At 41.8% G+C, this 27,018-nt stretch overlaps 1 protein-coding gene and 1 pseudogene across 3 annotated transcripts in view; both read right to left on the bottom strand.

The window, feature by feature from the left end:
- The window catches only part of SMAP2 (small ArfGAP2), a 47,809-nt gene extending 24,435 nt beyond the window's left edge, over nt 1-23,374 (bottom strand). Inside the window, exon 1 of one of the 3 annotated variants that reach the window (XM_008151190.3) lies at nt 22,888-23,374. In XM_008151190.3, the coding sequence (XP_008149412.2) occupies nt 22,888-22,990 (103 nt within the window). In that variant the 5' untranslated portion in view covers nt 22,991-23,374. Of the gene's footprint in view, nt 1-12,736; nt 12,841-22,887 lie in introns of those variants that run through there. The other 2 variants (XM_054720635.1, XM_054720636.1) reach the window with 2 other exon arrangements.
- A 600-nt stretch (nt 23,375-23,974) lies between these two features.
- LOC103294894 (pre-mRNA-splicing factor 38A-like) lies at nt 23,975-26,170 on the bottom strand (annotated as a pseudogene).
- Nucleotides 26,171-27,018: the final 848 nt, after the last annotated feature.

Here is a 27,018-nt window from a genome sequence, read left to right as displayed (position 1 = left end):
AAACAACAGGGCAAGTACTCAAAGAAATATAGTTTAAGAAAGTTCTAATACAAATTAGAAACATCAACAGATTACATAAAAGAATTATGGTATCACCATACAATAGAGAAAAAATTTTGTAGCTCTCTATTTAATATAGAGATATTTCCATGTCATATTAATTTTAAAATGCAGTTTGAAACCAGTATGCACAGAACAATACTATTTTTGTTTTAGAATGTGAATAAGTGTACATGTATGCACAAAAAATGTCTAGAAGGATATATGTAAAATATTAAAAGCTGTTATTTCTAGGTAGCAGGGTTATGAAATATCTGCTTTTTTCTCTATATGTTTATATATTCTCTGACTTGTTTGCAATGAGTTTGTATTACTTTTGTAATGAGAAAAATAACAGTACAGGCCATTTTTTTAAAAAAAAATCACCACTGTCCATGGCTCCTGACTGGCTGCAGGATAAGTTGAAACTCCTTAACATGACATAGAAAGCCATTTGAGAGCCTGTGCTTTGAGGTGCTGAGCAAATCATTCTGAGCATGCCGTCCCTCTTTGCCTAAACCATTCTTCCTACTTGGAATGGCTTTCTCCCCAATTCCCTGCTTGACAAACTTCAAAATGTAGTCCACTGTCACCACTTCTGTGAGGCCCTCCAATGGAATAAACTTTGACCTTCTCTATGGCTAATAGTTCACTGTATGCTTTGTTCTTCTGATACTTACTATCTTATTATAATTGGTTGCTTATAGGTCTCTCTTGTCTCAAATAGACTGTGAGCCCTAGAAGGCAAGGACCATGCCCCTTCATCATTTATCCCAAACTCTTAGCACAATGCTTGCAAACAGTACATACAAAATTAGTATTTGTTAAATGAATTCATCAATAAGAAAGATAAAAGTGTACAACTGTTTCCTGTTTTGGAAAATGAAGGGAGAAGTCTTCAAACACCTTAAAGGTGAAGCTATCACACAGAAAAGGAATTATTTTGCTCTGGTGAGGTTCCAAAGGCAGAACTAGCATCAATGAGTGGAAGTTGATTTTAGCACACTCTGGGGAAGAATTTCCCAACAATTAGGTTGTGTGAAAACAAATGCAGCATATCCAGAACTAGTAAAAGCCCAGTAAGTACAGCTGTTCAGACACAGGCTGGATGATGCACTCTCAGGGATGGTAGAGAAATGATCTCCGCACAGTGAGTGGGTGCACGGTGAGCCCGAGGGTCCCTTCTACTACTGCAGTTCTACCAGCTAATTAAATGGTTCTCAAAATGCAACACGAAATAATCAACTCATGAAGACATTAGGTCTTGATGAATCTAAAAAACTGAATCAAATTCAGTTCATGGAGCCTGTGACTAGTTTAAACATGATTATAAACAACAACCACCTGAAAACTGGCTTAAATGTAATAGACACATAAGGAAGAACCTATTGGGGGGTGAACACATCCTATATAATAAAAGCCTAATATGATAAGTGTCCGGTTGTCCGTTCAACTAATCAAAGTGTAATATGCTAATGATATGCTAAGGCCGTTCAACCGCTCGCTATGACGTGCACTGACCACCAAGGGGCAGACGCTCTGACTGGTAGGTTAGCATGCTGCTGGGGTCCGGCTTATTGGGACTGAGCAAGATGGGCCAGCCACACCCTGGAGCCCTCCCACAGTCTCTCCCCAGCTGACCAACCTCTTGTGTCCCTCCCCAGCCCCAGTTGTGCACTGGTGGGGTCCCTCAGCCTGGCCTGCACCATTTCGCAATCTGGACCCCTAGGGGGATGTCGGAGAGCCAGTTTCGAACCAATCCCGCAGGCCAGGCCGAGGGACCCCACTGGTGCATGAATTTGTGCACCGGGCCTCTAGTAATACAATATACAGATAATATATTATAGAACTGTATACCTGAAACTTATATAATTTTATTAACCAATGTCACCTCAATAAATTCAATAAAATGAAAAGAAGGGAGGCCAAAATTTCAGTAATCCCAAAGACTCTATTAAATTTGTACTATACTTAGAGTGTTGATGAACAAGTCACAACTTGGATATGACCTGTGGTCATTGAAGGAGCAGCTACTGAAGAATGGTGGTGTTAGGGTGCACCCTGATAACTTTTCATTTGAAGTTCAGGAAGGAACTCTTAATAATATATTTTTCAAGGTGTACCAAATACAAACATGCTACAGGTCACATTTTTAAATAAAACAAAGAATCCGTGGTTTACATTCTTTCTAATTCATCATGTTGTTTCTACTGAACTCTGGTTGTGTAACATCAATTTGAAATAACATTAAAGAGGAAGTGGATTATTTTTCAAAATATGAAGCTGTAAGACAGAGGGGCACATAATAAGTAGCTCTACATTAAATAGCTAAACAATGCCCAGGTGGCATGGCTCAGTGGTTGAACATCAACCTATGAACCAGGAGGTCATGGTTCAATTCCCAGTCAGTGCACATGCCCAGGGTTGAGGGCTCGATCCCCAGTGTGGGGATTGCAGGAGGCAACCAATCAATGATTCTCTCTCATCATTGATGCTTCTATCTTTCTCCCTCTCTGAAATCAATAAAAATATATTTAAAATAAATAATATATATATATATATATGAGCCTAAGTGACCGTTTGACTGGTAGCTATGATGTGCACTGACCACCAGGGAGCAGATGCTCAATGCACAGGTATGGAAACATGGAACAGACTGATGAATCTCAAGAGGGAAGAGGGGAAAGGGGAAGGTGGGAAGAGATTACCAAAGATCTTATATGCATACTAGAGGCCCAGTGCACGAATTTTGTGCACCCTTAGCCTGGCCTGCAGAGATCGGGCCAAAATCGGCTCTCCAACATCTCCCAAGGGGTCCTGGATTGCAAGAGGGCACAGGTCAAGCCGAGGGACCCCACTGGTGCACGAACCCATGTACCAGGCCTCTAGTATAAAATGAAAATTAAAAAAAAAATAAACAGCTAAGCCAATTTGTCTTTTGCTGCTTTTAAGGACAGGTTAACTTGTGGCTGGCAAAACTATATAGAAAGTAATAATTCAGACTTTCCTTTCTTCACAAAAGGATGTAGGAAAAGCTATATGAGATGCTGATTATCAAATTTGAGCTGGCCGAAATGCAGATCATTCCGAGGTCAGTACTGTATATCTTTAGTTCTAAAGTAAAGATTTTATATTAGTCAAGAGGAGTCTTAAAGCAAAATAAGGGGAAACATTGATGGTTGGTAAAGGGAAAGAAAATATTTAAACTTACAAAGAAAATAAAGGACCAGTTTTATGTGCTGAGAACAAATGACAAAAAACAGAATCTGGGCTATCTTTTCTTCTTCTTCTATTTTTACTCATGATTCACATTTTTTTCAAGCTGCTCCATGTGCGTACCATAGTTGGCTCACAATAAGGGAGATAATTATGCGCTCCACCTGGATTACATGGCCACTGTACTTATTCTGACCTGGATTTTTTCCTCTATCACGTCAACAGTTAAGAATTCATCATGCAGACACAGGGCCTCGTGTCCTGCACAGGGTGCCTGGGTCCCAAACTGCTCTTCAAGGACACATTCCGCATGTTGCTAACTCTCGCTCCCTAGAGTCAACTAGGTCATCTTTAAAAAACAAACAAACAAATAAAAAAGGAAGAACCTTAATCAATAAACTCTGATTTGAAAACAGAGCTTAATTCACTTTGATTTGGCCTGTCATTAACTCTAACACAAAAATTGGGAAAGTGAAGAAGAAGCAGTATTTGTTTTAAGAACAATTCTAATGCCAGTTTCCTCAGTTCTACTCATTACATCCCTCCACCCCGATTCACCAGAAATACACAGAAACACCACTGCCCTCTTGGAGCATTTAAGTGGGGCCTGAGAGGTATGTTTACCCACCTATTTTCATCTACACAAAAGAGAACTCACCTCGTCCTCTATTCTAAAACAACAATAAACAGTAACCTTGAACTCTGTAAGTACAAACATTTTAAGGAACCATGAGACCAAAATAAGGACTTACTCAATCAACCTTTGTTCCCATCCGGTCCCTCTCGCAAGAATGTTGTTTCCTTTTGTCAAAAAGAGACACTGTCCACAAACACTGACTGAACTACATCAAGAACATATAGTGAAACTTTGCCGATAACTAATCAAGGAGGGAACTTACTGCTTAGAAATAAAAATAAAAAAAAACAACTTCCCCAAATGTATGAAAACACCAAAAGAAATGCAACTCCTGTGGAAAGATGGCCAAACATCTAGAGAAAGAATTAAAAAGAAACATTTCTTTCTATTAAAGATGGATTGTGTCCCATGAGAAAAAAAGCTCAACAAAGTTGGTTGGCATCTCTGTCCACTGAGGAAAAAGCTCAATGAGTTAAGGGGGCGGGGGGAAAGGTCACAGCAGACAAAAATTGGCTAAAACAGAGCTTGAACTCCAAGCTTTCCCACAGTGGGCCTCAGGGTCACATTCAGGTGTAAGCTTCCACAGCAGCAGCCCCCTGAATATCCACAACCACAGGAAAACATTTGCCTATGTTTTCTCTCTTTAAAAGTAATTTTGATTTATCTGTTTTTCTTTACTGGCTATTTAACTGATGCTACATTTGCTCTTATAATTCCTAAGATTTCATATAATGCTTAAGAGCATATTATGTCTACCTCACTAGACTCTAGAAGCCGACACTATAACTACTGTACTTTGACTGAAATAAAAGATCCCCTATTACTTAAACTATTCGTTGAAGTTTGACATGAAACATAGGAAATGCAGCAAGGTGTTATTGTAAATCTATCAAAGTAACTTAATATTTATCTCAATAAGGTTTGATTGGTTTTAAAAACAAACAAACAAACAGACAAAAAACTAAACAATAATACCCCTAGCTAAACTTAGCAATATTATTATTAGTTTAACCCCAAATTGGGGAATTGGCATCTTGTAATTATTTGGGTTTTGTTTTTTGTTAAATAAATATTCCCACGAGAGACTAGTGTAAAAATGTGATATATACTGCTGGATCTCCAAGTGGGAGCCCCATTCTTTCTGGAGAATCTTGAGTTTCACCTGCAGGACAAGGTCTCTTATGCCAGTATCCTCAGTAAGGGGCCTGGGTGCCTATCTACTGAGAAATGAGTAAAAGAGCCCTAAGTGAGCAGCAGCACAAGGACGCTAGTTCGGCTCTTACTTCAAGGTCAAGTTCTAAATTCATGGGTGGTGGATCCTTACACAGCACCTTACACACGGAGGAGGGTCTGGTGCCAAGAAAAAAGAAATCAAGCAAAGTAATTAAGAATCTACACTGATCTGTAATACTTTTAACAATAAAGATACATTAAAAATAAAAATAAAAAAAGGAATCTACACTGGTCCTGTAAAGCTAAGGCACAGAGATCTCAGGACTGTGAAGTGGAGCAGGGACTGGGAACAAGCCAAGGAAGGGTCAACAATTAAATCTTAAAAGAGTGGCTTTTTTTTATTAATCCTCAGCCAAGGATATTTTTTCCCATTGATTTTTAGATATTTTTTCCCATTGATTTTGAGGGAGGGAGACAGAGAGAAACATTGATGTGAAAGAGACACATTGATTAGTTGCCTCCCGCATGGGGATCAAGCCTGCAACCGAGGTACGTGCCTTGACCGAAATCGAGCTAGAAACCCTTCAGTCTATGGGCCGATGCTCTAACCACTGAACCAAACCAGCTAGGGTGGAGGAAGAACAATTTTTAAATATATTTTGTGGTAAATTCATTCTTTGCTTCCCCTTTGTTGTTAAAGTTCTAAAAAGTCTTAACAGGGCTAAGGGGAAAGAAGCAAAAAAGTGATTGGTGTCTGCACATGAAGCGGAGCGTTAGAGCAGAGGCAGCAATGTGATGGAAGCTCCGGTGATCCAGCGAAGCAACCCCAACTGGGAGAGAGAAGCAGGACACATGGGGGCCACCTGGGCAATTTTCATCTATACTTGTGGATTCTCCTTCCTGAATTCATATTTTGGAGGTCCTCTGTTTTGACCAATAAGGAAGACTGGACTACTTACACTTCTGGATTAACCTAAGATCTCTCACAAATAGCTTTACGGGACTATTACTTCCATTAGCAAAACATCATTTTGTGAAAATCTTGCTCCATCCTATTCTGACTCCCACAATCTGTCGTTCTTCTGTGACACTCATCTATGATTGTTCTGTTGTTGGGTTTTATTTTTGTGAGCTTCTTTAGTGTAATTTGGTATACTTAAAAAAAAAAAAAACACTAGTATTTGTCTTGTGAACTTGAGATTCAAAACACTTATTACTCAGAAAATCATCCAAAGGTCATTGAAATATCTTACACAGAAAGTTGGGGAAAGAGTATAGGGTATCCTTGACTCAGGTTAGCCCACAGTATTTTGGCTGTAGACAGTTTTCTCTGCATAAAGACCCTGCTTAAAGCCATTTATGAATAAGCTAGGAGAGTCTCGGTGAAGGTATGGCTTCTCTGAAAAAGGGAGGGAGGAAATAAAAAAACAACTGCTTTCATTGGGGGCAGGAAGGACATTATTTCATTTGGAGCTAAACAGTGAGACTATCTCAGTACAAACAATTGTTTGGCTTGAAGGCGCCATGTGGCCAATTACTCCAGTAAAGGCTCAGCTGAAATGGAACCCAGAACTTGCTGGGACCGAGGGATAGGGACTGACACAGGCTCAGTGTCAGCTTCGTCACAGCTTTGGGGGTCCCAGAGCATGCCAGCAAGGATGCTCATAGAACACACTCTACTCCAATCAGAAATAGCATCATTCTGCACCCAACCCAACCAAGAATGTAGACTTATTTATTTATTTAAAATATATTTTATTGATATTTTTACAGAGAGGAAGGGAGAGGGATAGAGAGTTAGAAACATCGATGAGAGAGAAACATCGATCAGCTGCTTCCTGCCCCCTCCCTACTGGTACATGCCCTTGACTGGAATCGAACCTGGGACCCTTAAGTACGCAGGCCAACGCTCTATCCACTGAGCCAAACCAGTTAGGGCAGTGGTCGGCAAACTCATTAGTCAACAGAGCCAAATATCAACAGTACAACGATTGAAATTTCTTTTGAGAGCCGAAAACCGACTTCTGCGCATGGGCCACAAAGTTTCAATCGCACTGAACGTGCGTGCTTGCACATGGTATTTTGTGGAAGAGCCACACTCAAGGGGCCAACGAGCCGCATGTGGCTCTCGAGCCACAGTTTGCCGACCACTGAGTTAGAGCAAGAATGTAGATTTAAAAGATGAAGAAAAGATGGCATTGGGGCAAATACATTTATTCAATCTAAAATTGACATTTTATAGCAAACATAACAAGTTTAAAAATTAGATCTCGTAAGAGAGGTAATACATTTCAATCACTGTCTCAATGGCTAACAGCAAACTCAGGGAGGAAGTGTGCAGGGAGGGATTGCTGAGCTAATAGCCAGGCAAATATTTTCAAGTCTGCAAGGTGGACTCGATATTTCAAAATTTGACATTATAATTAAACTAATTTCCCATCAGTCATGACCTCACTTCAGGTAACAAGTGCTAAATCTAACTTGGTTCGCTAGAAGTCACTTTCTTCACTCCCTGGGGACATTTTAACATTACTTCAAGTTAAAGTCTTAACTTCCTCTTTGCAATAACCAGTATCCTACTCCTATTCTGAAAACAACAACAACAAAAGCAGAAGATGCAAAGTGTCCATTTGGGGTATGCATATCTTTAAAAGAAGCTACTAAAGAAGGGTGATAGGGCCACGGACCCGGACCAATGACTGCGCTCTTCATTCCCCTCCCCTAGGATAAGTAATAAGCGAAAGAGGAACAATGTAAAAAGGGATGTTAAAAATAGCCCACACCCAAACAGTGCCACTTCCTTTCCTCTCCAGCAGTGGTTTTCAAGTGAAGCCATTTTCCCAAGGGGCAATGTCAATGTCTGGAGACACTTTTAGTTGTTATAACTGATAGGAGGTGGGGGTGCTCCTGGCATCTATTGGGCACAGGCCAGGGATGTCGCTAAATGTCCTGCAATGTACCAGACAGCCCCACAAGAAAGAAGTATCAAAAATGGCAAGAGAACCCAGCAAGTACACTTCTGGGAATATGTCCTAAGTATCCCAAAACACTAACTCAAAGGAATATAAGCACCCCTCTGGTCTCTGCAGCATTATTTACAACAGCCAGGGTTTGGAAGCAGCCCAAGTATCCATCAGTGGATGAGTGGATAAAAAAAGCTGTGGTACATTTTACACAATGGAATACTACTCAGCCATTAAAAAGAAGGAAATCTTACCTTTTGTGACAGCATGGCTAGACCTGGAGACTACTATGCTAAGTGAAATAAGCCAGTCAGAGAAAGACAAATACCATATGATCTTACTTTATGTGGAATCTAATGAACAAAATAAACTAACCAACAAAATAGAAATAGACTCATAGATATAGAGAACAGACTGACAGCTGTCAGAGGGGAGGGGGTTGGGAGACTGGGTGAAAAAGGTAAAGGGATTAAGCAAAGAAAAAAAAATTTCATAGACACACACAGACAACAGTATGGTGATTACCAGAGGAAAATGGGCATGGGTGAAAAGGGTAAAGGGGGGGATAAATGGTGATGGAAGGAGACTTGAGTTGGGGTGGTGAACACATAATACAATATACAGGTGATGTATTATAGAATTGTACACCTGAAAACTATATAATTTTATTAACCAATATCAGCCCAATAAATTCAATAAAAAATTTTTAATCTTAAAGAAGGACTTCTCTTTAGCCATTGCCATTAATGTTATATTCTATGCAGCACAATAAAGATCTTTGTACCAGAAATAAATAAATAAATGTCAAGAGTGCTGAGGTTGAGAAGCCCGGCTCTAGAGGAACCATTTATAAGCCATTTAGTTTGGAGCATGTGAGAATAAGAATATACCAATTCTGTGGAAAAGCCTCTTTTTTTTATATAATCTTGAATTCTTTTTACCCCATTTTTTAAATTAAGGTATTATATGTGTACATATCTTACCATTGCCCCCCCCCAATGGTAAGAAAAAGCCTCTTTTGTAACAAACAATTTAGAGTACAAAATTCCAAAATTGGAAAGAACCTTAAGGATTATCTAGTCCAAGCTCAGTTGGAGAAACTAAGGCCCAGAGAAGTCAAGTCATTTACCCAATTTCACAGAAGAAATCATCAGCTGGACTGAATTAGAATCATCTTTATATACCCCAAATGTGTGTTATACATGGTAGGTGCTGAATAACGGTCACTGAATTGATACCCTGTTCTTTATTGTAGGTGTTCTTTTCTGTTTCAACACTCAATTCACCCTCTGCTGCTACAAAGCCCAACACCTGAGGTTGTGCATGAAGGCTTATTCACACCACTTCCCATCCTCAAAGGAAGCCCAGAAGTGGAGGACAGTATCACACACTAGAGCTCAGAAACAAGTCCCAGGCTGAAAATGTTTTCCCGTTGTTTGAAGGGAATCTCATGCCTTTCACCCAAGCAGAGGCTTCATACAAAACCTTCTGAGTCAGCAGATGAACCCTTGTGCAAGATCACGAACATGTAAACTTCTCTCCACAATGATGTGCGGCAGCTTCCCTAACACGTCAGAGGAGCCCCAACCAATGGCAAATAGACAGAAAATCAGTACCAGGTTAACTGAATCACAGCCGTATCCAAACAAGCTAGACCTTTCATTTCTAAACCAACAGCAGAACAGAAATGAATTCTGGGGTCAAAGTACAGTTAGTCCAGTGGCATGCTGAATGTTAGTCATCAAAACGGGCTTGGCTGAAGGGAGGAGAGCAAAAGGCAGAGATAGGCCCTTTCAAAAAGAAAATATTCACTACTGTGTGTCAAAACTGGGTATAATAAGGTCCAGAGAGGTGGGACGAAGATGCCAGCCATGTAAATTGAAAGAGCCTGTAAAGGGAACATTATGTAGATAAACCCAGAGCAAATCTCTAGGGGAAACATCACAGCTTCAAAAGAGTCAACGCAAGGTTCTTCAAATTAAACAAACCTGTTCCAGTGGGAACGGGACACTTGTAAAGCTGCTGCCAGGTTATTATTAATGTTTATGGCACCGGAGAACAGTGCCTAAATACTTCCCCCCTCCTACAAAAAGGCCAAGGAACCGCTATTTTAGCCTCCTGTTTCACAACCCATGCTACATTTTCCCCAAGACGATGTGTCACACTAAAAGCTCCTAGTGAGAGGGCAGAGTACTAGCTGGGTGACTGACTCCGGTTTTCAATGTGGCACACAAGATGGCACAAAGAAGTGATTACCACAAAGCAACCCTGAGATTCACCTGCTCAGCTTCCTGGAATGTACAGATCTTCAAATATCTGTGTTAACAGTATGAAGGTAACTTTCAAAAGACAAAACATTGGTGTGCTCAATGGTTAGAGTGTCGGCCAGCACACCAAATGATACACAAACAGAAGACAATAAAGATATTTAGATGTTTTTAATGTCATGAAAAACACTTATAATAAATGTTACACAAAAACAATAATGAAAATATAAGCTCAAGTAAAAAATGGGCAAAATGGTGTATGGGCAATATCTTCTGCATCATTATACTTCATTCTTCTCAATGAACGTTATCACAAATATGAGTAACTTTCATAATCAGAATAATAAAGATGTGCTTTCCAAAAAAACCACATTAATGATGTTTAGCTAATAAGCACAAGGACTCTTCTACCTCCCCACTCCCCAAAATCCCACAAGACAAAAAACAGCTGGTCTGGGAGTCTGATCCTATGGTAACAACTAGAGGCCTGGTGCACAAAACTTGTACACCGGTAGGGTCCCTAGGATCAGGGCCGATCGATCGGGGCCTTCTCGCTGCTGGCCAGGGCCTTCCTTCATCCCACGCCACCCCCTGGTGGTCAGTGCATGTCACAGCGTGTGGTCAAACTCCCGATAGGTCGAATTCCCGAGGGGATAATTTGCATATTAGCCTTTTATTATATAGGAAGGATGATTCTTCCCCCTCTTTCCTGCAAATACATAAGAAGTCTAATGAAACTGAACCCCATTTTTACTCTGCACCCAATATAGACCCTTGATTTGAGTCACTTCTGTCAGGCTGCTTTCTGTTCACAGATGAGGCTCAGAACCAAGTCAGAATGCTCAGAGGAGCTGGTGTGGAATCTTCCTGAGTCCAGTGTTGCATTTAATGACACTTTCTCCCACGTACCAGCTGGGGACATTATTATGGCACTCACTCTAAGGAAGATCTTTCCTCAAAATTATCCTTGGTCTGAAACAGTTGCTCTAACCCAACTCCTCATGCCTAACTTCAGACAGACGAAGCCCTCAGTTCCAAACAGCTATTCTTTCAGTAAAAATGCTTTCAACATAACAGAGGAGCCTGAGTCTTTTCATTCTTTCTCAAATCAGCGGACACACTTAAATTGCTTTCCATTACCTCTGCTGTTTACAGCTATTCTGAACAAAGGCATCATGGTAAGAACAGGGAGTTTCCTTCCTACTTCTCATCGGAGGGCTTGTGTTAGTTATAACCCTAGTGGTAAAGTATCAACAAGAAAAAGATACCAGCACCCCTCCCCCCATGAGCTTTAGACGGCAGCCAAAGATGTTCTCAGCTCACATAGAAGATTCTGTGAGAAATTATTTTTGAAGGCACAGAACAAGAACAACCATCTAAATAATATTAAGACAATTTTTAACTCAGGGCTTGAAACACTAGAGAACTTAGTTCAAAATCCACACCCACTGGGGACTTCCAGTAAGACAAGAAAAGAGGAAGGAGTTGACATTTACTTGGTGTGCACTTCAGGAAGCAGCGTTGTAGGATTAATACGTAAACCCACATCTAAAAATGTGACTCTGTGGTAGAAGCTTGGGGATTCATAATCTTTCCATCACTAGCAACTGCTGCAAAAGACTGCCTGGTTATTTGAGAAAAGGCTCTTCTCTCAAATCGCTATGCTAAGACAGGCTTACCAGCTACAGACATTAGATCTCACTTCCTCCCATATCTGCTTTACTATTTTCAATAAATCATAAAATGAGGGTGTTGCACGCTTGTTTTTTGGTTGAGGAGAAATGACATGAAGCCTGAGGAACCCAGTTCTCACTGCTTTGAATTAAGAAATTTCTTTCTGCCCTAGCCGGTTTGGCTCAGTGGATAGAGCGTCGGCCTGAGGACTGAAGGGTCCCAGGTTCGATTCCGACCAAGGGCACATGCCCGGGTTGTGGGCTCAATCCCCAATAGGGGGCATGCAGGAGGCAGCCAATCAATGATTCTCTCTCATCATTGATGTTTCTATCTCTCTATCCCTCTCCCTTCCTCTCTGAAATCAATAAAGAAATATATTTTAAAAAAAGAAAAAAAAAGAAATTTCTTTCTGAAAGTTTTGACTTGAAGTAAAAAAAAAAAAAAATCAGTATAGCATTCTTCAGGTGGGCTTCTGAAATCTAGTACTTCCTCAATAAACTATATTCTATATGTATGTAAAAGCAAACCAGAATATCCATAGGAAATATACAGAGGAGGAGGGGGTGCTATGTCAACAAAAATGGTCAGAAAACTACTTAACATTACTTGAAAATGAAAAAAAAAGCAGCAATAATAAAATCCTGTTAACCACCCATTGATATGTTACAAAGGTGGGATTCCAGGGCAAGTTTCAGCCACATAGGAGGGAAGTCAGGGGGTAAGGGGAAAGTTGGACAAACTGAAGACGACCACCAGGACAACCTTACACTGATGGATGGTCACAGCTGAAGGCAGATTTGACTCATCTCTGAGGCTTTCCACTGGGGAGGGACCTGCAGTGCAGCCATCAATGGACCAGCATCCACAAAGCCTGTGGAAAAATACAGGATCCAGAAGAGTGGGGTAGGAAAGGAGAAAGTTTGGAAAATGGAAGAGTCAAATACAATAGTGAAATATTGTACTTATTAAACATAAGGCTTCAAAAATGCATAGATGTGCCTAGCCGGCATGGCTCAGTGGTTGAGTGTTGACCTCTGAACCACGAAGTCACGGTTCAATTCCTGGTCAGGGCACATGCCCGGGTTCTGGGCTTGATCCCCAGTGTGGGGTGTGCAGGAGGCAGCCAATCAATGATTTTCTCTTATTATTTATGTTTCTATCTCTCTCTCCCACTCCCTCCCCTCTGAAATCAATAATTAAAAAAAAAAAAATGCATAGCTGTACCTCTTAAGTTGAATGGACTGGCTGAAAAGAACTGGTATTCTGGAAAGCAGTCTTATACACTTTTTAAAATACAAATTACATTTTAATGACATTTGGAATTATAGTAATACCTGCCAAGAGGAAATTAATTTTTGGAGAAAAACAATGAAAGCTATGCAATTTTTACAGTTGGTAACCTTACTCAAACAATGAGGGTCCCTTATCCGCGGCCTCTGCGGAAAATAGCCTAAAAGCAAACATACTTACACTCCACTGAAAACCTTTGCTGGCCTAGTTCCACCAATTCCATTAACATAGCAGGGGCCCAAAGGCAGGTGACCTGATTGACAAAAAAAGCACTTCTAGAAAGTGCTAAACTTGTATCATGTAACTCCTTAAGCACTTTATAATCAAGAAGAAAACTAGTAGCAATAATTTGGAAAGTTTTGCCTTTAAATGGAGCAGCAGAAACTTTCCTTACAAGATACACTTTTCAGGTCCAGTATAAAAGAAAGTAGATCCAGTGATCTCACCTCCCTCCCCCAGAGCTAACCCATCCGAAGATGTAAGGGTGGGGGAGACAGATAAAGACCAGTAAAATACGTGGCACAAGGGAAATCAGCTCCACCACAATTACCTTCAATATATACATACATACATACACACACACACACTAATCTGCACCATGTTTTAAGGCTGCAATCCTCAAAATTCTCTCTGTACGTCTTAGGTGTAACTGACTCAAGTCTTGCAGTTGTAGACCGGACAAACTCGATGTATACACATCCTGCTTAAGGATTCCCAGAATAGACAGGGTGGGAACTTATTTTCTGAGTAACCAAATGATAAATCACTCCTGGAAGCGACCAACAGTCAAATCGGATTCAACAGAAGCCAATTTTCCTAGTCACGCATCCTATTTGTATGAGCAATGACTGAGTTGTTATATTACTTCCTGATACCAATTATTGTTTCAGTTTCAGCAATAGTTAAGAACCTTTAGAAGCACACAAAGTTGTACCTGCTTGAAAACCCTTTTTATCTCTTGTCCAAAATAATGCAACTATTTACTTATAAGCAGAAAGAATACTATATCTTGGAGGTTTTTTTTAAGTGCTTTTGCCTGTTGCCATTTGGATCCTACCCTTGCTCCACTCTATCACAGGGAACTACATCTCCCTTGCCAACTGATTTCTGGGTAAGTTCCATCTATGGTTGGTACTGATAAGGATAAGAAATAGGACAGGGGAAGCCAGGGTAATGCCCTCTCTCTTACTTGGTTTGAGTTCCAGCTGCCACCAGACAGCTCTTCTTTCCATGCTTCTAGCTCACACCAGACAGCTCAGGCTTCTGGCCTTTGGTGACACCAGCACTTTCTAATTTCCTTAGGGGTACAGTAGCTCCCAGGTTGCTAATCTCTGGGTTGCCTCACCAGCCCATTTACCTTCTCAGCTCTTATATCATCTGTGTAACTTATTCCATATATTAAATTCCCTTTGCTTGTACTACCTACAGCGGTTTCTATTTCCCTAATGGATCCCTGACTTTAAAAAATATTTTAAACTTAGCTTCCCTGCTCTCGCTGGTTTGACTCAGTGGATAGTGTAGGCGCTTGGACTGAAGGGTCCCGGTTAGATTCTGGTCAAGGAAATGTACCTCGGTTGCAGCCTTGATCCCCAGTAGGGGGTGTGCAGGAGGCAACCAATCTATGTGTCTCTCTCACATCGATGTTTCTGTCTCTACCTTACCCCTCCACACTCTAAAAGTCAATGGAAAAATATCCGCAGGTGAGGATTAACAAACAACAACAAAAACTTACTTCTCTAAAAATTAAACTTTCAGATAACTTGTAAAAGATGTCTTCTAGTAAGAAACAACGGATTTATGAATGACAAAAATCAATTCATTCATTCAAACAAGTATTTACTGAGAGCCTGATCTGTGCCAAGCACTGTTCTAGGTGCTGGGAATACTACACCCCTGCCCTCACAGAGCTTACATTCTAGTGGACATGTCAACCGTGGCAAATTACAGTTTGAAAAAAACTAACCAATATGGAATATGTCTTTAACAATAGAGGAATTTGGCAAAAATGAATTCACTTTAAGGTGTTCTACTCTACACAGACGTGGTTCCTACCTTTTCAATGTGGTATGCTGAACTGTCACATTCCAGAGGCCAATACAGAACTTCTTCAAAGTTAGTATCTACTTAAACTGGCCACTTGTGCTCAAACAGAAGTACAACTGTGATAAGGATTTAAGCAGACACAATAATAAAAGTTAGGCACAGTATGCTTAGAATGTAAAACATAAATGTGTTTTATGCAGATTTCTGCTTGGCATCTTTTTCACAGGGGATATCATTTGGAGGAATTGAGTTTGAGTCTATTTAATAAGTCGCTTTATCCTTGTCTATGGCACAGGTAAATACTGTCAACATAACATACAAAGCCAGCTGCAATGTACATAATGAGTAAAGGGTTGCAGTCACCAATCGCATGACATTATTCCCAAGATGAAATTTTCAGGCAGAAGAACAGAAAAGACAATGACTCATGTGCTGAACAGTTATATAGACAACCGTGCCCAAGAAAGCTGCCACCTACATACCACAATGATATCAGATGAAAAATGCAGAAAGAAAATAATTTTCTGATTTATTTGAAAGCAATAGATTTGCTGAAAAGTGTACTGAGATCAGGCTGCACTACCTGTTTACACATCCGAAGCACTGAGTAACCACCAGCACACATCAGATATTCAGTACTCTTAGACTGAGTGTAAAAGCATGTCCACACTCAAAAACCAATGTCATCAACTCCAGAAATGACATAACACTTACTGCTGCCATTTCACTAGACTTTTCTAAGATAATTTAATGTATTCTGGAAGGTGCACTTCCATGGAGATCTGTGGGCATAGTACTCAGACCTTTCTTATTACTCAGCAATCAGAAAATATTTCATATCTGCAATAGTTATACTTCCATCTGAGTAGCAGGTAGACTTCCAGTACTATGGGAGTCTAAAGCATATTCATAATCTCAGTACCACACAGTAAAGTCCCTTGCCACTCCCCAACATGTAGGTAAAATACACTGAAGATTCTCCTCACACACACACATGATACATCTGGCAGCCTTTGCACATTGTTTCTTCTGCCCAGAATGCAAAGCCCCCTAAATTCACCTGGAAAAGTCATGCTCATCATTCAAGATACAGACTACATGTCTCTTTGAAGCCACAACTTCCTGAGACCGACTTGTTTGCTTTCTTCAATGCTTTCATTTCTTTCTGCACACAATACCATAACGCTAATGACAGCATTGCATCATTTATGTGTTTACACATCTGCTTTCCCATTAGACTGTAGAGTCCTCGAGCCCTAGTTTTTAATCTACATATCCTGGTACAGTGTCTGACACAAAGTGCGTAAGGAATATTGTCTGAATGAATACATGTAGTGTGGGATTGCAAGCTTGCAAAGAGTTCCCCCTAAAAGTTATGGCATTTTGTAATCTCTGTCCCACTGCCACGGGATATTTCAAGTACAAGGAGAACAGATAGGAAAGTCTCTCCCAGGGAACAGGTTTAACAAGTTGATATTAAAAGACATTCTAATTGGGAATTGGACAAATTACTTTCAGTAAAACGGTGTCAAGCTAACCACAGCTGTCAGAATTCAGGTGCATTAGCTGTAAAAACCCAAAAAGTTATTTGACCTTGGCTGGAAAAAGCTGTTGGACTATAGATGGAAGCAAAACTTCTTCTGTTGTCTAGATCTGATGGAATTTTTTAACCTTTCAAAAGTTGCCATAGATACAGCTAAAATAATTAAAAATTTATGAGAAAGTTCATGTTCTAAGTAATGATGTTTAGTAACAAGCAATGGTTTAGCTATCAACAGAAACAAATGTAAAGCAAAACTAGAGATTAATTTACTGGAGTTAAAATTTAGTACTACTATTAGAGAATTTAATACAAAGATTCCCTGGTGTATTTTTCAATCAAGTTTGAAGAGTCAGGAAACATCAAGAGACCAACCTCAAGGGTCCCAATAGAGTGCATTTACAAAAATGCCAGAATCCCCACTTCTTTCCCAGGTGGCTGCTGAAGATGGCGTTGGGCAGGTCCTGCTGCTCCATGGCCAAGGCCAACTTCTGGGTCGCCTGGCAGCCATCGTGACCAAACAGATATTGCTGGGCCAGAAGATGGTGGTTGTGCACTGTGAGGGTATCAACATTTCCGGCAATTTCTACAGAAACAAGGTGAAGTACCTGGCCTTCCTCCGCAAGCGAATAAACACCAACCCATCCTGCGGTTCGTACCACTTCCTAGCCCCCAGCGGCACCGTTTGGCGACCCAGCAAGAAACACGGCCCCACGAGACCAAGCAAGGCCAGGCCACCAGGTGTCTGATGGGATCCTGCTACCCTGTGACAAGAAAAAGCAAATGGTGCTGCAGCCCTCAAGGTTGTACATCTGAAGCCTACATGGAAGTCTGCCTACCTAGGGCGCCTGGCCCATGAGGTTGGCTGGAAATACCAGGCAGGCAGTCACAGCCCCTCTGCAGGAGGGGAAGGAGAGGCCAAGGTCCATTGCCAGAAGAAAAAGCAGCTCATGGGGCTTTGGAAGCAGGCAGAAAAGAACGTGGAGAAGAAAACTGACAGATACACAGAGGTCCTCAAGACTCATGGACTTCGGGCCTAAGCCAAATAAAACTGACTGCGAATTCCTAAAAAAAAAATAAATAAATAAAAAGCCAGCACTCCCATGTATAGGAAATGGTTTTGGCTTAAAGACTAGGGAATTATTGGGTGAGTCATTCTCATTGTGGCTTCCAGGAACTAGAGTATTTAAGGGAATAACATCAGAATGGGAAATGAATAAAATCAAGATAAAATAAATAAGATCAGCAATGGTAATAAATAATGCTTACATCTGTGTAACACTTTTATTTACTCAGCACTTTTGTTTTCAAAGGAGGAAAATTAAACTGAGAATGTTAGGTGGCAGACTGAAGGTCCCAAAGCTAAAATAAGTAAAGGAGTTTAACTGGATATTTCAACATCAAGTCTACAGCCCCTTCCACTGCCCTGCTTCTTTGCACCTGTAAGGTGAGCTATGTGCTATGGATGGGCCTCAGACACTTTCTAAGACGCCTTTAATGAGATCAGAGGTTTCCAAATCACTTAAGCAAGATAACCTAGGTATAGCCTTAGAAAATACCTTGAAAGAATGAGGAAGCCCAATATTGTGAACCTTCATGTTCCCCAAGTTATACTATTGACTGAAAACTGCAAGTGTGCAGCCCTGGCTAGGTAGCTCAGTTGGTCAGAGCATGGGCCAAATATGCCAAGGTTGCAGGTCCGATTCTAGATTACAGCACATATAAGAATCAACCTTGCCCTAACTGGTTTGGCTCAGTGGATAGAGCATCGGCCTTCGGACTGAAAGTTCCCAGGTTCGGTTCCGGTCAAGGGCATGTACCTTGGTTGCGGGCACATCCCCAGTAGGAGGTGTGCAAGAGGCAGCTGATTGATGTTTCTCTCCCATCCATGTTTCTAACTCTCTATCCCTCTCCCTTCCTCTCTGTATAAAAAAAAAAAAAAAAAAAAAAAGAATCAACCAGTGAATGCATAAATAAGTGGAACAACAATTCGATGTTTCTCTCTCTCTCTTGCTGCCTTCCTCTCTCTCTTTAAAAATCAATCAATAAAAATACACTTAAAAATAATTTAAAAGAAAAATGCAAGCTGCCATTAAGTGGGGGTAACACCTACTTTTTGCACAAAAGCACTGTTTAGGAATATATTTAAATGTAGTTGTCTATGCATAGATTATATCTTAAAAGTCACATAAGAAATTACCAATAGTGGTTACTCCCAGGAACGAAAATGGTGACTAAGGAATCAGGGACAGGAACACAACTTTTCACTGTACACATTCCCCTTTAAACCTTTTGAATTTTGAACCACATGCAAGTGCTACCTTTTTCAAAAGGTACATTTAAATTTAAGAATATATAATGGGAATTGAACCAGATGCAATGGTTAGGTGATTCAAGGTGAAACATTTCAGAGATAGGATGCAGCAGAAGAGAAAAGTAAAAAATATTACAAAGTTTCTGTCAGACTCCAGAATTCCATGTGGTGTTTCAGAGTCTGAAGTAAATATTCCTCAAGACCATCAAATTTCTTTCTGTTGAATTCTCTGCTCATTATACAGCTCTCAATTTTTTACGAGCCTCGATATTGAGAAAGGAGTGTCCCAAGAGCGACATAAGTATTCAGGTCATCAGAAAGGTAGATCCTTTCATGGTAAATAAGATCGTGTCTAATTTAAACCAGTCTCTGAAGAGGTCAATAAAGAGTTATTTCAGGCACACTGATAAAACATGGAACTGCAGAGCTAAAGACTACACCTTCGACCAGTAAGACCCCACCAAGGGTCTATGCAAAAATAGGACCCAGCCTTAACTAGGTAGAGTTACCATTGACATACCTAGAATTTTCAGTATGTTTGTCCTCTGTTCCACCACTACTGCTTAGGTCAATCCAAAAAAACTTCCTCACCATCCCAAATCTTCAAGTTATTAACCTAAAGGCCACAATAACTTGAAGATTTGGGATGGTGAGGAAGCCACATCTTTGGGCCTACAGTGAGTCACAGTATTTTTATTTTTTTAAGGCAGTGCCAAATCAGCTTCCTTTCCCACACAGGAATCACTGTGCCTTAGAGGTACCAGAAACTGGTGAGTCTTGTGCTCAAGAGATTTAAAAAAACCCAGGACTAACAAAAAACGTGTACTACATAGAGAACACATTCTTGTTCTCTACTCTAATGTTTAAATTATGTATCTAAAGATAATAACATTCTTAAATAAGTATAAGGTTTTAAAAAGGAGATTCCTTGCCGAAGCGTTATTATTTTTGGACATTGCAAAAATACCTGCTCACAGGTCTGCAGTCCAGGGCTACATCATCTAATTTAATATGGATGGATTAGCAATCACTCACTGATTTTTAATTGGATCAAACCATAAATCTTTGAGGACCCAGTTAGCTCTCAATTTTCTAAGTAAGAAAGGACACGAGACACAGAGATAAGCTCACATCCAAGTCTCATTTTAGCCAACAGTTTTTAAATTCCTCTTCCCACTAAATATATTTTTTACCACAGCTAACAGGCAACATAACCTATTGATTGTAAATGCCTCTTCTTTCCACCATCTGACAGTTGTTCACATGGTCATTATGACAACCAAAACCAGGAAAAAGGAAGAGGAAAATGAGTGAGAGGGGCTGAAATAGTGGAGGGCTTAGATAATTCATAAACTGGGTAAACTGAGGCCTGACCATAAACAAATGTCTTATTTAACTGAATTGAAAGATGACTGACATCTTGTCATCTCAATTTTAATATAATGGCCAAGTCACTGTTAAACTAACTTGTGAAAAGAAATTGTTTCAGGAACCTGGATTCTACCATCAACACCAGTTAATAAGGTTTACAAGCCATCATTTACTAGTTCTCATTAAGAATTAACTAATGTTTCATTACCTGATCCCCAGTTAATGCTACTGATAAAGAGCAATGGAAAATTTGGAGAAGTGATGAATCAACCTCTTTCTTCCATATGCTCTATTTTATTGGAATATGAGTAAGAATAAGAGTGGTATGATGGGGAAGTGGGGAGTCAATAGGGAAAAAAGGGGGACATCTGTAATACTTTCAACAAAAAAGATAATTTTTTTTAAAACTTCAATAAATAACTGTTTATAAAAATTCCTTTAAAAAAAAGAGTAGTATGACAAATGGGGAGTGGGGGCGTTACTAATCATCAATGGCATCTGACTCCCCAAATGTAGCAGGCTCACTCCACTGGGTTGCTTCACTGTGACTCAATATCTGTCAACCAAGGACATAGGGGAATTTAAGTAAAATCAAGAGGTACACTCCCAAATTTTAAACAGAATCTTCTAATAGATTTAGGACAAAAGCTAGCAAGAGTCAACTTTAAGAAATTAACCTACTCAACATAAACTGATTCTAAAGTACTTTTGAAAATGAATTCTTGCTAATGCAAAAATTCAGAAAAGAAGTCTGGGGACCTGCTTTCCTAATGATACATTTATCTATTGGTAGAGGGCACTAAAATATATTACTACTAGTAGGTGTCTAGTAGTATCAATGTATCATCTCCCTGTTCTCCTCACATAACCTTATTTTTCTAAAATAAAAGGTAATTAGCCAGGCTGGCGTGGTTCAGGAGGTCCCAGTTGGATTCCCGGTCAGGGGTCAGGGCACATACTTGGGTTGCGGCTAGATCCCCATCGGGGAGCGTGCAGGAGGCAGCCAATCAGTGTTTCTCTCTTATCTTTGATGTTTCTATCTCTCTCTCTCCCTCTCTCTTCTTCTCTGAAATCAATAAAAACATATTTTAAAATAAATAAATAAATAAAACAAAAGGTAATTAGTGAAAGCATCAATTATGCATATACTTCCCTTGTCAATATTGATAAATACAAATACATTTGAATACTTCTTGTATACTATATGCCCAATATGTTATATGGCAAATCCACTGCACAATGAACAGAAGTAAATTAACAATAGTTCCCAAAATATAACTCTATTTCTCCCCAACCAAAGAAAAAAATTTTCCCAACTCCTCTAATTATATTCCAAATAATTCAGAAAGATAACAAGGAAACAAAATATTTATAGACACTTGTATCTGTAAATTTCAAGTGCAAACATTTCACTAATAACCATGCTTTCTATCATACTGATTTTTAATTGGATCAAACCAGGAATCTTTGAGGACACAGAAAACAAAGACCAAATGGCTCTGCCAATTTCTAATGATCATATTTCACCTTTAGAAGGGTAATCACCATGGAAGCAACAAATTCAATGCATCCCTTGCTTCCTTCTCTCCAGTGATTACACGGATCCTACGCTAAGGCCACAATCCGCTAGCTTCTGCCACCACATACACATTAGGCCTCAAACGCACCCCAGAGCCAGGGCTAGGCTGTCTAGAAATCCGCACTGTGTCACTGCATAAAGCAGTTTCCCACTGCACATATCCAGGAAGAAAGCCACCTAAGCACTGTCAGATCTCAGCAAGTCGGTAAAATGACAGAAGGAACTGCTAACCAAATGGCCGGCAGCAACAATCATCACCTTTAAAAAATCATTTAAGCACTTTTCCTCCCCATCATCACCTCACTTTTCTCCTCTCTCTCCCTCCCTCCCCCTTTCTCTCCCCCTCTCTCCTCTCTGTCATAGTCACACAAACTGCAGTTCATCCCCAGCTTGGCAAGTGGAAGGCTGTAAGCTCTGGGCTGCCTCTGGAATGACAGCCCAGAACTCATTCAAAGCCCTGAGATACAGGCACACGCACCCGCACACACCACGCCACTCCACCGCCCCCATCATCACCCCGCCAACACACACGCACACTCTCCCTCGCAGCCTCTCTCCACACCAACGCCGGCGCTGCAGATCACCTAGCCGGCTCAGCAGCAGGAGTAGCACGAGGTTACCATTCAGGACGACTTGGACGGCCTAAGCTCCAGAAACCCCCTCCCCACACAGCCATCTCCCAGGCGCGGCGCGGAAGCAGGAGGACCGCCCGCCCGCCCGCCGGGGGTGGGGGTAGGGGTGAGGGTGGGGGTGGGGGTAGGGGTGGGGGGAGTTACGCTACCTTTAGACTGGCAGTCCGCACAAAACTTGTTATCCTCCTCCAGCAGCAGGTTGGCCAGGACCGCCTGGTACCGATCCACGTCCTTCACTGACTTGCCCGTCATGGCCAGGGTGCCGGCGGGGGCAGAGGGCGGTGCGCCCTCCTCACCCCCAGAAACCTTTGCCTCGGTCTGGAGGTGAGGACTCCCAGCCCCCCGCCCAGGGGCACTTCCTGAGCGGGGCAGGACTCTCTCCTCCGCCCCGCGCCCCTCCTCGCGTCAGCCGCGCCCGCCCCCCACGCTGCAGCCCCTCAGCGCTGCGCCCCCTGGCGGGCTTAGGGAAGGCAGGGAAAGCTGCCGGACCAGGGGCCCTCGGCCTCCCGGGTGCGAGGCACAGAAACGATGGCCTGGCCTGCCTGTCTGCGAGCCAAGCGTCCCGGGCCCCCGTTTCCCAGGCAGCTGCCGGCCGCTCCGCCACCACCTCTGCCGTCTACTTCCGGCAGATCTTCCTCTTCACTTCCACCCTGCCCAGCCCGCGCATGCGCCACGCCCCCACCACTTGGTACTGGGCTCTTCCCTGGGCTCCGCCTCTCAAGAACCAATCCCGGCAGAAGTGGGGGGCGGGGCTTGGGTGGGGCGGAGGGCGGAGTGGACACGCCCCCAGCATGCCCTTGGAAGGGAATGAATGGAGCCAGGCAGAAAGACACCCTTTGAAAGTAAAGAGAAACAGCAATCAACTTTTTTCCCCCCCCAGCACCTCTCTCATTTAATAAGAAAACAAAATGTGGAGATTCTTTATGTCAAAAAAAAAAAAAAAAACATCCCTTGTCTAGCCGGCATGGTTCAGTGGTTAAGCTTCGACCTATGAACCGGGAGGGCACGGTTTGATTCCCAGTCAGGGCACATGCCCAGGTTGCGGGCTCGATCCCCAGTGTGCAGCAGCCAATCAATGATTCTCTCTCACCATTGATGTTTCTATCTCTCTCTTCCTCTCTGAAATCAATTAAAATATATTTAAAAAAAACCCTAAAATATTCTCATAGCTGCCTCGGGAGTAGATCTTCATCTTTCCACATAGAGAGGTGACTTCATATCTGCAGGCCATTTGGACTAAACCCAATCTGAGTTCATTATGCCTTTCCTCTGGCTCTTCTTGTGGTTCTTCTTAGATGTTTTTGGAGACTTTGAGTGGCCCCTGTGTCTGTAACTAAGGAGATCTATGAGGTCTTGGACTCCTGCTCTGATGCCTCTCTCGGCAGGCGGAGAGGGGAAGGGCTCCTCCTCTTGGGATACCTACTCCGCCTTCAGGGAGACCCACTGCTACTTCTCCTGGAGCGCTGTGTGGGCAACGGGCCTAGTCTCCGAAGCTTCTCCAGCGGTGATCAGGTGATGGTACTACCCTCTGCAACTTCTCATCCTCTTCACTGGACTGGACATCATCCATGTCCTCTCCTAGAGCGCTAACCCGAGGCTCTAATTGCTCAGCTTTCTCTAGCACATAGCGTTTCTGCAGCCGGGGCAGAATGATGTCATAGACTCTCCCACAGGGCAGTAGTTCATCAATGAATTCATCTACGTGCATCAGCTCAAAATCCCCATTGCGGTTCTGGCTCTTAATTTTTCTATAGCCGTTGTACAGAGGCTCCATGAACTCGTAGCAATCAATTGCAGTGCCTGCCAGCCTCATGTAAAGTGCTCCCAACATGCGAATGTACTTGAGGTCTTCATTTTTTATAAACTCAACAATGATATCCTTCTCCGGTTGAATCTGCAGCAACTTCAAGGTCAAACACAGAAAGGGAGTTGGCTTTATGTTGCCACCATACACGCCACCCACAAACTTTAACTCCATGGCTTTATCAACTGCAAGTTCAGCCGTCAGTCCAAAGCACTCCTCTTTCCAATACTTGGACTCATAGATTCGAGTCCGAATGATCTCCTCCACCAGATCTCCTTCACCCTGCGGTTCACCATTTTTATTTTTATTTTTTAAATATATATTTTATTGCTTTTTTTTTTACAGAGAGGAAGGGAGAGAGAAACATCCATCAGCTGCCTCTTGCACACCCCCTACTGGGGATGTGCCTGCAACCAAGGTACATGCCATTGACCTGAATGGGTTCACCATTATTAGAACCTGGTTCCACTTATCTAGGCGTTCATGGATGTGCCCTGACTGGGGATCGCACAGCAACCTCGGCGTATCTGAATGACGCTCTAACCCACGGAGCTACTGGGCCTGGTTCAGATTGATTGATTTTGTAAGTTTCCTGGTCCCCATTTATCTCATCTTAAAGGCACATACTCCGCCCCTCCCCGTCCCCTTTCCCACCTCGACCCCACCCCCCAGGTAAGTAATGTGAAATCGGCAACTGAGCTGCCACCAACATTTCCCGGGCCCCCCAACCCCCACAAGCTTGTTGTCTGTGTGCAGAGCCAGATTTCTCTTAAACCTTTATGTGGTTGAGTTTATCATTCATACACAGCAATGAACATTTACTGAGCACTTACTTTGTGCCAGGCACTATGCTAATCTCTTTACATGAATTATCATAATATAGTCCTCATATCATTGTTAGATACAATTCTTGTGCTCCATTATGCCCTGCTTGGAGCCCCTCCCGGAGATTTTCCTGTTATTCTCTTTATAGGTTTCATGATTAACAGCCTTCAGTTTCCAATAAAGTGCCTCATCCAGTTTCTAGTGGACTGCCTACACCCGGCTCCCACCTATACCTGGTCTGACCAGTTACTCTGACTGACCTTTACAAGAGACATAAGTATCGCTGCCCCCCTGATGCCATTTTGGTCTCAGCCCTTCTGCTAGCAGAGGTAAAAATAAGTTTATAATTCTTTTTTTAAATATAGTTTTATTGATTTCAGAGAGGAAGGAAGAGGAAGAGCGAGAGATAGAAACATCAATGATGAGAGAGAATCATTGATTCAGCTGCCTCCTGCAAGCCCCCTACTGGGGATCAAGCCTGCAACCCAAGCATGTGCCCTTGACTGGAATCAAACCTGGGACCCTTCAGTCCGAAGGCCTATGTTCTATCCACTGAGCCAAGCCAGCTAGGGCAAGTTTATAATTCTTTACTCCTTTTGGCCTCATGCATTCCTCCATCGACGACCCTAACATTTGGTGCTAAAACCCGGCAGGGTTCCACTGGGAAGGGGAACCATCACCCAGGCCTCAGTTACCCTGAGTTTGCTACTCGGAGAGCAGTAGGCAGTGGCAGCTCGACCTGGATTTCCGAATCCTACTTGGGTGACATGATCGCCGGCCTCAATCACCTTCAACAGACTCATTAGTAGATATATGGATGTTAATGACTGCCTGTGGGGACTCAGAAGGAAGAGAGGAGCATATGGTAAAGAAAACATGTTGCCCGGCTGGTGTGGCTCAGTGGCTGAGTGAAGACCTATGAACTAGGAGGTCATGGTTAGATTCCTGGTCAGGGCATATACACAGATTGTGGGGTGGGCATGCAGGAGGCAGCCAATCAATGATTCTCTCTCATCATTGATGTTTCTATCTCTCTCTCTCTCTCTCTCTCTCTGAAATCAATAAAAATATGTACTAGTATATATTGTAAGAATGAATGAGGACTTAATGATTTGGGAAATTCTCAGCCTACCTGGGTTGCTAATGATATTACAATGAAAAGATTCATTGTCAAAGATAACCCAGAAATCAACCCACGCTATTATGCTCAATTAATATTTGACAAAGGAGACAAGAGCATACAATGGAGTCAAGATAGTCTCTTCAATAGATGGTACTGGAAATATTGGACAGATACATGTAAAAAAATGAAACTAGACCACCAACTTACACCATACACAAAAATAATCTCAAATGGATAAAAGACTTAAACATAAGACAGGAAACTATAAAAATCTTAGAAGAATCCATAGGCAGCAAAATATTGACATATCTCGTAGCAATATCTTTACCGACACATCTCCCAGGACAATGGAAACTAAGGAGAAAATAAACAAATGGGACTGCATCAAAATAAAGAGCTTCTGCCCTGCAAAAGAAACCATCAACAAAACAAGAGAGCCCAAGGCATGGGAGAACATATTTGCCAAAGTTACATTCGATAAGGGTTTAATCTCCAAAGTTTATAGGGAACTCATACAACTTAACAAAA

Source organism: Eptesicus fuscus, chromosome 9 (genome assembly GCF_027574615.1).
Source record: "Eptesicus fuscus isolate TK198812 chromosome 9, DD_ASM_mEF_20220401, whole genome shotgun sequence".
NCBI classification, from domain to species: domain Eukaryota; kingdom Metazoa; phylum Chordata; class Mammalia; order Chiroptera; family Vespertilionidae; genus Eptesicus; species Eptesicus fuscus.
The sequence above is the reverse complement of the archived record's forward strand: the minus strand, read 5'-3'. Positions and strand labels throughout refer to the sequence as shown.